Below are 12164 nucleotides of genomic sequence, written 5' to 3'. Positions count from 1 at the left end.
CTGTGGCCTGCAAGCCACCGGAGACAACATGTAAATGAGTGGGCGTGGCAGCCTTCCAATAAAACCGGACCAAAATGGGCTGCAAGCCACTCTCTGTTCTAGACTAAAGACGACAAAAGCAATACTCCCAACCAAATGCAAGGCACGGATCAGGACTGGTCTCTGGTCTGAGAGATGAGGTGAGGGTGGTGGGGAGACAGGCATAAAAGACAATCTAGGGGCTGCCCCTCCAGACCGGACAGCGAGGGCCTCCACGGGGTCGGGTCCGTGGTGATGGCCATGCACACAAGAGAGGAGAGCGGAAAGGCGTTTTGGAGTTGGAATCGGCAGGACATGGGAAACCAGTGGCCTATGAGACACGGAGATGGCCAGTCAAACATGATTTTAAGATTTCCAGATGGGTGGTGACTGGATGTGCCAACCTTCTGAGCAAGAGAACTCAACAAATGACACTGGTATGTGGCAAGACGAGGAGTTCAATTTTGGATGTGTGGAGTTTGAGGGGCCCAGCATCAGCTGAAGACATCCAGAAGGCATGAATCGAAGACTCAGGAGAGATGTGAAGCAAAGTCATGGGAGGGAATAAAATCTGAAAACTGGTCGAAGAAGAGAGCAAGAATGAGCTTTAAGGAAGAGGAAAGTGATCAACAATAAAAAAAAATGTAGGTGTCTATTAAGATGAAAATGGAAAAGGCTGTTTTTTACCACAGCTACAACTGAAAATCACTAAGCCTAGATTTGACATTCAGAAAACCAATGACCTTAGTAAGAGCTATTTTAGTGAAGTGGGAAGGAGCCAGATTACAGAGGACTGAAGTCATGTATTACAGACTGCAAACATAGACTATTCTGTAAGAAGGGGGAGGAGAGAAATTCTATAATGTCCTCAAGAGACTGGGGGTTTAATTTTTTTAATGATACAAATGTAACTACATTTATAGACTAAGGGGGAAGAGGTCCAAGTAGAGAGCAAGAAGCGGAAGTTCCCGGACAAGAAGGATGGACACTACAGTGAAAAGACAGTAAAGAGCACAGGCAGATGGACAATATTTTCATCTTTAAATGTCTCTGGAAACTTAACATTTCTTTTCATTAAAACAGCCCCATTTCTTGGTCATTCACCAATATAGCTCAAATGTCCTTGAGGTTCTTTAAAAAGAAAGAAAAATTCAAACATAGTAAAGGCTATAAAGAGTAATACAGACAATACCCACATACTCTTCCCCTTAATACACTAACAAAGAATACTCCTGTGTACCTCTTCTCTGATCACATCTCCTTCCTTCCCCAGTGGGTCACTGAATGGTAACCACTCAAAATCTGAACTCATCCCTAAGCAATATAGAAGCTTTGTATTTTATATAAATGGTATCATACTATAAACAAACAATGACATTCTTGGGACAACCAGTGGAAATGTGAACACAAACTACCTATTACAGGATTTGCTGAATGTGTCTCCCCTTTTGCCTAAGGGTGGATCATGGTATCACGGTTGAATAGGAGACTATCCTTATTCTTAGGGAATTTCCTGTGGAAAATTAAAGGTGAAGTATAATGAATGTGCACATGTGTGCATATGTATGTACTTATGACGAGGAAGGTGAAGGAAGAAGGAGTGGGAAGGAGGTATGCGTGTGAAGTCAAGATGGGAAAACATTAACAACTACTGGATCTGGGTGCAGGGTACATGGGTATTTGTTTCTCTACTCTTTTAGCTTTATGGTACATGTCAGTTGAATGATAAAATGTGGGTTGGGACACTCTAGACCATAAGAACAATACTGCTGCCAGCCCTGTTAGGTGTATGAGTGCCTCCCTCCTAGATCCTCTATTACATGAAGCCCTGTAAGTCCCCCAGCTTGAAGAGTTATTTGGGCGGTAGCAGAGCCCAACATCCTAAGGCTCTAAGAAATCAACTGCCCAGGAGAAGTCTTGATGTTGACTGAAAGCATCACTAAGTGTCTGAGGTCTAGTCACAAACCGGCAGCTGAGCCTACAGCACTGTCTGGTTTGACCAGAGTAGGGCTCTAAAGGCGTGTAAAGGTATTCAGGTGGGGTACAAAGTCAGTATCTTTACCCCTGTTCCCATCACTCCTTTTCATCTTCTACTTCACTTACCTGCTAGCCTGCAAAGGTGCTTAGCTTAGGACCTCTGATTGATTTTATAAAGTACCTACTCTCATCTAAGGACTATCCCTGCTCTCTGCACGGAATGAACAAGAACTGAATTACGTGAGGACAAGGGAGGTGTATCCAGCACTGCACCCCTCACTTTTATCATGAAAACGTAAGTAAATATCTGTGTATGTATTTATTGTATGTATTGACCCACCCGTCAAATCTATTCCATTAACTGTATTTGCTCAGGAAACAAAAAAGTGAAACACAAATACAAAAATGAAAGCAGTTAAGATTATGTTTGCACAGTTGTGAACTACCTGTGATTCACAACACACAACTTTTGTGTTTCTGGACCATCGCTGATGCTGTTTATAATGTACACGACATTGCTCTTCACCGATCTCTAGCCTGTAAGGTGAGGACTGAATGTTAACATAGTGTGTGTGCTGTAGTGAGCACCCCAGCAGGGGTTAGTCACCGGGTCACTATGATCCTTAGCACTGTAAATAACCTCAGAGCCCAGGGCAGACCTAACGGTCTAAGAAGCCTTCCCTAGTTCACAGACACCCAACCGCCTCTTATGTGGCTCAAGTTGCTACTCCTTGTAGCATCTACACAGATATTTTAATGTAAATATGTGACATATGCTGGTAAGTGGGGATTCACAAATGTTTTTTAAAAAAGACAAAAGCACAAATCAGGTTTTCTTGCAGAGTGCTCTGCCTTCGTCATCCACATCAATTCCAGACCTCAGCCAGAGACTGCTGCACCCTCCTGGCTTCTATCCCCACCTCCACATGAACGCAGTGCCCTCTCGTAAAGTCCTCTGCGAAACAAGCAGGGTAATTGTCCTTCTCAGCCTTTGTTGAAGACTTCTTCCTATGCTCACATAGGCCTTCTTTTCATCTGAATGCATATCTATAATACTTTTGGGATTTTTGACCCATACCCATTTGTGAGAAACCTTCTTACACTCCTATTGTTTCCATTTCAAAAACAGCTTTGTTCTTTCATCTTCCAAATTTTGAAAATGATACGCAACATACCATTTTCTAAATTTAGGCCCACTTCCTTGTTCATTTTGTTAAGTGTGATACCACCATTGTTTAGCTTGTTATAGGTACTCAAGCATTCGCTGTGCGAGTAACCTCTCCTAAGGCTTTGATCACATTTTTAAAAAACATACTGATGACTCACTGTATGTGCTTTCAATCTCATTTCTCAGATGAACGTCAAGCCAAATTAACTGCTTGGTGTTACATGTCATATGTCTAAATCAGACTCTTCTTCCTGAAAAGTACGGGTCCTTCTGTAAAAGTTTGAGGGAAGATAATTCATTCAGTACCTAAATATCAGGTGCTAAGCTATGCGCTTAAACCCATCACATAATTTAATACTCAAAGCAACCATAGAGGTTGGGCACTAATGTCCATACTTTACAGCTTAGGAGAGGATTGAGGTAAGTTAAGTGATTTGGCCAAGCCCACATACGGTAGAAAGTGGTTACAGGGGTAGTATTAACTCAGGGTCACGGTTTAAGTTTGTATCCTTTCTAATAATAATGTGCTGCCCTAATTACCTGTGCTAGAAAAATCACATCCGTGTCCTCTTCCTCCGTACCTACGGCAGCCGGTGTGCCGCCAAAGTACAGCAAGGCTGTGACAAGCACAGCTTTGGAGTCAGGCAGATCTTGGTGTGACGCCAGCTCCGCTACTTAGTAGCTGGGCAGTACCGTAATGAAACGGACAGAGGAGGTCCTGATACACAGAAGTGAGCACAGAGACAGAGTGCAACTCCTGCTGGGACAGTGAGCAATGGCTGCTCAGATGAGACGCAGACCCACGGAGCAATTAAGCAATTAAGTTGTGAGCAAGCTCACAAACACCGGTGTATGTGGAGCTAGGATTTAAAAACCTCGTCCATTTGGCTCTAGAGACTTTGTTCTTAACCAGTGTATGCGAGTGGTTTCATGCGTGGGAACCTTGATTCTCCTCAATTGTCTACCTGGCTTGTAGTAAATGCTTCAAAACAGTTTGAGAAAAAATGGACAAACAAACCGTCAGAGCCTATCAGAACATACTGAAACAAACTGGCCTTTGAGAGAACTGTAATCACACACATTTTCTGCCTCCCCATCATTACGGAGCTCAGAAAGGCCCTTCTGTGGCCATCACTGAATGCACGTGCTGTCTGAATACCATTTCCACCTGCGGCGGTCTTTCTCGGGCACAGGGTAACCGAGCGATCATGGGGCAAGTGATCGAAAGTCTTGGTGCCTCAGTTTCCTCTACTGAAAAGTGAGGATAAGAACAACTTGGGCCTCACAGGGCTGTTGAGGATTCACTGCAATGATATGTACAACCGCTTAGGACATATGCTTGGGGGGGGGGGTGTGTGTGCTCAATTTTAGCTGTAGTCTTATCGATTTAAGCTATAAGCTGCTTATGAAAATGGGTAGAACCTGGAGGGAAGGTGATTAAAATAATCATTTAAAAAGTGGGATGGGCAGGCGGCTCACAGGGAACATTTTAGGATTCTCCCTGTGCGGGCACAGACAGATCCCCAACAAGCCATGAACGTGTCACCCTGCTGCGCTGCTAATGCGGACGGTTGGAGTCTCGTAAGAAAGGCCTTCTCTCACCTGACTGGTTTTTGCTGTTCTGCACCTCTCCGTTATTTTGTGGCTGTTGATTTGTTAAAGCACTGCTTTCTGACTGGCTGCTTAACACTTTAACAGCAGATCCCAGGTTTGCTGCTATGACAGGAAAATGCTGACCCCGCTTTAGAAGCTGTTTGTGTTCCTGGTGGCGAAATCGCGGTGGCACTTCTCGAGGGTACCGAGGCAAGGCCTGAGCTGGCTGCGGCGGCGGCTGAGGCTGCGGCGGCTGCGGCGGCTGCGGCGGCTGAGGCGGCTGAGGCGGCTGTGGCTGCTGCGGATTGTTGGCTGTGGCTCGCTTGGCATTATTATTAGTGCTGGTTGCTGTGGAAGTGCCGTTATTAGAGTTGGCAGGCTGAGGCTGGCTTACACTGGGCTTTATCTGTTCTGGCACTAATCCCAACAAAAGAAAAGGGGTGGAAAAGATTAGCCAGTAAAGTGTACCTCCACAGTAAGCCATCTAAGTAAAAAGGCACTAAGAACAACAACCCTGAAGGAACTGAAAGTTCAAGTGTGCGAGGATACCCTCATTCACAGGCTCAGGTGGTCTTAGGGGAGAGTCCAATTTTACTTCGGCAACGACCCCTCCAACAAGGGCACGGATGCCACTGGTGTCCCCTGGCCTGGGTGGCACCTCCTGCTCACCAGCTCTGGCCTGTGTTATTCTGATCAGAGAACAAGCACTGGTTCTACAACTACGGAACTCACAACAGCTCAAAGGGCAAAAGTGGCGAATCAAGTTCTGTTCATCCTAAAAGAATCCTCAGTTCCCGGGAAACTATTCCTAACCTGTCTCATTTTTAATGTGTTTGGTCCCTATTCTTCATCTCTGAAAGATAACACAAGAACAGATAGAAAGGGTAGAAAACAATCTGATCGTTTCTTTACAAAAAGGCAAAGTTAGCAGCATTTTTGTTGTTAAAACATAAAGCCTGGATCAAACAGGACAAACTCAGAATGCAGAAGTCAATACAAATATTACAGAGTGAAATCTATGAAACTAATCAAAGTTGGAGAAATAACTTAGATACCCTGTCTTAAGCAAATCTGAAATAGCCATTTGCCTACTGCATGAACAATGTGAAATTATAAACAGTGGATTTCTAGACTCTTAGAAGAGATTAAATAAACTGATGGAAATGCCTTACACTGGTGAAGATATACCCAATCTCTAAAATTACAGAGAGGCAGCATAATGTATGAACTTTTGGTGCCAGATGGACCCAGGTTTTAATCCCAGTGCTGCCTTTACTAAGCTTTGTGTCTTTGGGCAAGGTGTGTATACCTGACTGAGCCTATGGTCTCCTCCGTAAGATGGGGATAAAACCTATACCTTGCAGGGCTATCCTAAAGTTAAGTATGTTACCGCTTACAGAGCACCAAATACAAGGCTATACGAAGAGTGGGTATTTTTTAATGATCCGCACAATACCACCTTACACTTTTGTTAACAGTTGAACGTTTCTGTGAGTCTGATGCAACTTTACAGATGCCACTGTCAGATAAATAAGTGCAATGTCTCCATGTGACCAGTGAGGACACTCGGAGAAAGCACTGTTCAAGGGTTGAGAGCCCCAGGCCTGAAATTTGAATAGCCCGCCCCCAGAACTGGGTTATCTCTGTGTCCTTCTCCTCGCCTGCACAGTACAGGAAGTCCTGGTCTAGTACCCAGCACACTGTAAAAACTAAGTAAACGGAAGCTATTCTGTGGGCCAAATAAAGGCAATATTTGTCCAATGCCTACAATGTGCATGATACTGAAACAAAAGGTCACCAGTAAGCCACCGAACCCCATGTCACCTCTCCTCTCCCCCCAACCCCTCGCCCCCAGAGTCTCCTTCATTTAGCAGTCTGGCCTCACTATGGCCTTCTTTCTGAGCCACTGGTGGACTTAGCCTATATCACTAATACTAATATATTTTTAATACGTGATCTGGCCTTTTTCAAATATGGCTGATTTTTCTGAAGTAATACAAGCAAACTGTCATTCAGGAGGACCTGCACTGAAAAGTCAAAAGCATTCTATCTGTGGCTTGGAGTCTTTTCATTCCTCCTGAAGGCAACTGAAAAGCCTCACATTAAGAATTTGAGTCAAGTACATTCTAGGTCTAATTACTTAATGTGTGAAACTTTTGTCTCCCAGACAATTTAATGCTTCCAGAAAGTACCAATAATGTATATTCCTTTGTCACAAGGAAAGTAAGGTACTAGAATATTCTAAAGTACCTCTGAAACAAACAAAAAGATAAAGTACATGTAACTATGAAATCACAGAGAACACAAAAACTCGAACTCAGCCTTTACGTGTTGAGTACCAGGCTCAGCTTGGTATTTCGCAACTGAACGTAACCTTGTAACACTTACAATACTATCCAGTGCTAAAATACAGGCTTGCCTGCCACTTTATTACTAACAGGAAAAGAAAAGATTGTAACAATTTAAAACCCAAACAAGATATTGTTTATAGGAGATGCAACAGAAACATGTTCTTTAATACATTCAAGGAACTATAAGATAACCTACAGGCAAACACTGTGAAGGGCCTACACGAAGAATGTACAAGAACCTCAACACTCCATTTAAAAATGACCAGAAATTCAGAAGCAGGATTTACGTCGGTCATGTAGCAGCCCCATCCCTACCTCAAATTCAGAGAGCTGCTGTACTTATCGATGAAACGTCACGGGGAAAATAAGGCTGAGATAGGGCCTCATTTCTGGGGCCAGAAAATTTCACCAACACCAGTAAAAACACTAAGACAATGTAACTATTGATTATAAAACTGAACTAAATAATCTGAAGTGAAATCTCAGATGTAAACATGAAACATACTAGAAGAATAAAGGAGAAGTTAAGAGTGTGTGTAGGTAGGGAGGTAAGGATGGGGGTGCTGGGTAACAGATATAATTACTGAATAATTTTGGCTATTGTGTATGTGCAGTTAAAATTTAGGTTAATTATGTCAGTAAATATCCAAACCACCAGAAAGAGGGAAAAAAATGAGAAAACAAGAAAACCTGATCCGTTCAACAGATACAGAAAAGGCAATAAAAAATTATTCCAGAACTGCAGTTAATAAGAACTACAAAAGAAGATGCCCAGCATAGGGCCCCAAAGATCTGTAATCAAAATAAATGTGAATGAGTTAAATTCACTTGTTAATAAAGGGTCTTTAGTTTGTTAAGAAAATAAAAACTTGGGCGCCTGGGTGGCTCAGCCGGTTAAGCGTCTGCCTTCGGCTCAGGTCATGATCCCAGGGTCCTGGGATCGAGCCCCGCATCGGGCTCCCTGCTCCGCAGGAAGCCTGCTTCTCCCCCTCCCACTCCCCCTGCTCATGTTCCCTCTCTTGCTGTGTCTCTCTCTGTCAAATAAATAAGTAAAATCTTTAAAAAAAATAAAAATAAAAATAAAAACTTAAGGAATACTTTGCAAAAATCAGTCCTGAAATAAAACAATACAGGAAGTTGAGGGGGGGAAGTACAAAGACAGATATAGGACCAAAAATGCTAACAAAATTTAAATAAAAGCAACATTAATGTCAGGTTTAAACATTTCAATCAGAAAAGCATCATAAAGAATGAGATATCTCATACTGATAAAAGAAACCAACTAAAAAGATATAAACAGCTAAGAATCCTATGTACCAAACTTTAGTATCAAATGTAAATCAAACGGGAGACAGAAAAACTGAAGGAAAAAAAAGCAAAACCACCTACCTTGAAAACAGATAACACCTTTTTTGACAAATACCCATGGAATAGTCATAGAAAGTACGTACGTGTACACACACACACACACACACACACACCATACAGCACTATAGAAAACATCACTAAATTACAAAAAGTACAAATAATACAGATGGTATTTCTGAATTACAATGCAATCACATTAGAAACAACAAAACCAGCAAATAAAAATGCCTTAAGTATTGAGCTGAAGAAGAAATACCAGAACTGCAGGTTTATCAAGAAAATACCAGTGAAAACAACACACATAATAAGTTTTAAGATAAGACTAAACCAGCAGTAAGGGAAAAACTCCTGGTCTTAATTATTTTCAACAAAAAAGAATGAATAGAAGCAGAAGGAATTGGTGAAGATAAAAGTAGCAATCAATGACTTTAGAGGTGAACTAATAACTCCAAGGCATGACTTTATGAAAAAAATTAACAAGTTAACCTAATTTTTAAAAAACAAAAATGTAAAAAAATGAGATGATTTTTTAAAATTAAGACATTTCTTTAGGCTCAACTCTATAAATAATTTGAAAAGATGGAGGAAGGATTTAACACTGGCCCCACAAGAGGCAAGAAAATAAAGATTAATTAACATATAAGAAATGGAGGAATTGATGAAATCACCCATCAGGATCAGACAGTTTGATCAATATTGCCATACTTTTTTTTTTTTTTACTAGCATACTTTTAAAAAACCTGGAACTCTAAGTCTCATGCTATTTAAACTGTTGAAGAGCACAGCAGAAGATGGAACACCAACACTATTACAAATTAAGTCTGACAAAATTTTAGTAATCCCAAACAATGGGGAGAAAAAAGAAGAAATATAAATAGTTCAGGGATTAAAAAAAAGAGAGAGAGACGTAACTCCAAATGTAGAGATTCTGGAAATACAAGAAAATACTGTGTATAACCTATACCTGTAAAACAGAAAACCAGCTAAATGGAACAATGTTCCACAACATGGCGTGGCAAATCTTTCCTGTAAAGGGCCAGATAGTAAGCATTTTAGGCTTTACAGGCCATCCAGTCTCTCTTGCAGCTACTCAGCTCTGCTGTTGTAGCACAAAAACCAGCCACAGACAACACATAAATGAATGGATGTGGCTCTGTTCCAGCAAAACCTGATATACAAAAATAGGCAATGGGCCAAATTTGCAAGCTATAGTTGCCCAGCGTCTGCTCTATAAAATATAATTTACCAAGATCAGCTTATAGAGGAGAAGATCCTATAATAACAGAAGACATTGAAAAACTCCAAGATTTACTTCTTTAAAAAGCACGAGGCCCAGATGACTTTATAGGGAATGTGCATATAAAATCCTCAAGAAACATATCATCTCAATCTACATAAACTGTTCCAGAACAAAGAAGTGCAGGTTCAAAAGACTGACTAGATTCAAATCTTGGCTCTGCATCTTACTAGATGTATAACCGTGGGCCAGGTGCTTAACCACCCTGTACCTCTGTTCTCTTATCTGTAAAACAGGGATAAGTATGAATACCTCTACCATGTAGGGTTGTTGTGAGGTTTTAAGAAGATAATGGATGTAAAGAACTGAGAATAGTACCTGGCACCTGGCACCTCAATAAATGGTGAGTGACCACTATTACCACCTAGGTTAAAAAAAGAGGAGTAAGGATGACCCTCAGGTTTCTGGCCTGGAAGGTGGGTAGTCAGTGGTACCATTTACCAAGACATGAAACAGAAGACAAAAACTGAGTTTGGGAAATGCATGAGAGAGAATGAGTTTAGTTTTTAATGTGTTAGGTTTGTTGTTACTCCAGGACAGCAACTCTCAAACATTTTGGTCTCAAGACCCCTTTGCATTTTTAAAAGTTATTGAAAACACCAAAAATCATCTATGGGTTACAATTATATTTACCATATTTGATATTTAAACAGGGAAATTTAAAAAAAATTTCATTTAAAAAATAAACTCTTACATGAATGAATATATATTTTCTGAAATAACTATTTTCCAAAACAGAAAGCCAGTGAAAAGCATACACTGTTTTTACATTCTTCCAAATTTCTTTAATATGTGGCTTAACAGAAAAGCAGGTACAGTCTCACATCTGCTTCTGCATCCAATTTGTTGTAACATCCACATTATGGAACCTCTAGAAAACACTATGTACTCATGAGAAAAAAAGTGAGTAAGACAAAGTCTTCCTATCATTATGAAAATAGTTCGACATTGTGGATCTCATGACAGTTTCAGGCAGCCTCTCTGGAATCTTCAGAAAAACTCTGAAAACCACTGATATAGGATAGCCATGTGTAGCATGCAACTGAATATGTGGTTCTAAAGCTCAGTAAAAGTATGAACTAAAAATATAAATTTAGGATTCATCATACAGGTGGAAAAAAATCATGAGTAGAATGAGAAGAAATGGCAAGACCTGAAGGATGGGTTCCCACAGCAGACAGAAGACGAGAAGTAAAGGCAAGGTAAGTCAGGACTGCTAGAGAGGTAGGAGAGAAGGGGTCATTTATTTCAGAAAATGGTCTCACTATTTACTCAAGCAGGGATTTCTTCCTCAAATTCTCCCTATCCCCAGTAGATTATCTCCTTGATAGAATTCAAATGCATCCTTATCATCTATAATGTCCCTGCTGTGATTCTGGCCCTCCACCAATTTACTCTTGCGAAAACCTCCTGATTGGTCTTCCTTGGCTTACATCTTGACCCCCCCCATCTTCACCCTCCCCCCCCCAAATCTCTCTTCTCTCTGCCCAAGTTATCTATATCACTGAAGTCACTTCAGAGATCATGTAAAGTCCTTGGCCTGGCCAGATTCATATCCTGTCATGGCCACACACGTTTCCTTCTCTCTCACACCAAGTGTGCAACACTCCAAAAGGTACCGTTCTTTCCCATGATGTTCTTTGTGTCTCAAATGACTTGATGTATTTCTTGGAAATCTGTGTCCACCTTTCCCAGGAAACAACTAATCGCCACCCACGCCCACCCTATGTTCTGCTAATCTTAAAAGCATTTTATGGCAAGCAATTTCCCCTCCTCTGTTCCCATAAAACTCTTCTTAATGCATCCCTTTCACTGCACGTGCTCACTTTAAGTGCTGGCTTTTCCTTCCCTTTATCACTGGCATTCCCAGCACCAAATACAGTAAATGGCCAAGAACTGCTAGCTGAATGAACAACTGAAGAACTACCAGCATATGAGATGAGTGAACCCACAGAACAATACCGAATGACACTGCACGTGAACATTTAAGAGGTGGAATAATTAAGAACCAGTAAAGAAGAGAGAGAATGACAAAGAGAAGCAGACAGAGTAAGGAAGATGATGGTAGCTGGTTAGTATGTTGCTGATAACTCAGTGGTTACAGATCTCTGCTCAAAAACAAAAACAAAAACAACCAGAGCCAGCATCCAGAGAACAAGTTAATATGACTGTTAATCTGGGAAGATACCCTTATCAGCCATAACATCATATTGTCCGTAACACCAGAAAAGTATTTTAAATTCAGTCAGTACAAAACACACACAGGCACTACAATTTTTTTATGTTACATTTTTTGCCATACTGTGACCCAACTGGTCTTTCGCACAGTTTGAAGCAGACGGGCAAAAGCTGAATAGGCCCAGAAATAAACAACTAAAAAAAAATTTTTTTT

The 12164-nt window shown here is 41.1% G+C and overlaps 1 protein-coding gene across 13 annotated transcripts in view; it reads right to left on the bottom strand.

The window, feature by feature from the left end:
* TNRC6A (trinucleotide repeat containing adaptor 6A) overlaps nt 1-12164 on the bottom strand; it is a 102882-nt gene that overhangs the window by 44421 nt on the left and 46297 nt on the right. For 8 of the 13 annotated variants that reach the window (XM_064592826.1, XM_064592823.1, XM_064592818.1 and 5 more), the window contains exon 5: nt 4766-5173. The exons of 4 other annotated variants lie outside the window; for them this stretch is intronic. In XM_064592826.1, coding sequence (XP_064448896.1) covers nt 4766-5173 — 408 coding nt within the window. The remainder of the gene's footprint in view (nt 1-4765; nt 5174-12164) is intronic. One more of the 13 variants, XM_064592820.1, reaches the window with a different exon arrangement.

Source organism: Mirounga angustirostris, unplaced genomic scaffold (assembly GCF_029215605.1).
Source record: "Mirounga angustirostris isolate CCGP_5_RB_7025 unplaced genomic scaffold, mMirAng1.0.hap1 SCAF_5, whole genome shotgun sequence".
Classification (NCBI taxonomy): domain Eukaryota; kingdom Metazoa; phylum Chordata; class Mammalia; order Carnivora; family Phocidae; genus Mirounga; species Mirounga angustirostris.
The sequence above is the reverse complement of the archived record's forward strand: the minus strand, read 5'-3'. Positions and strand labels throughout refer to the sequence as shown.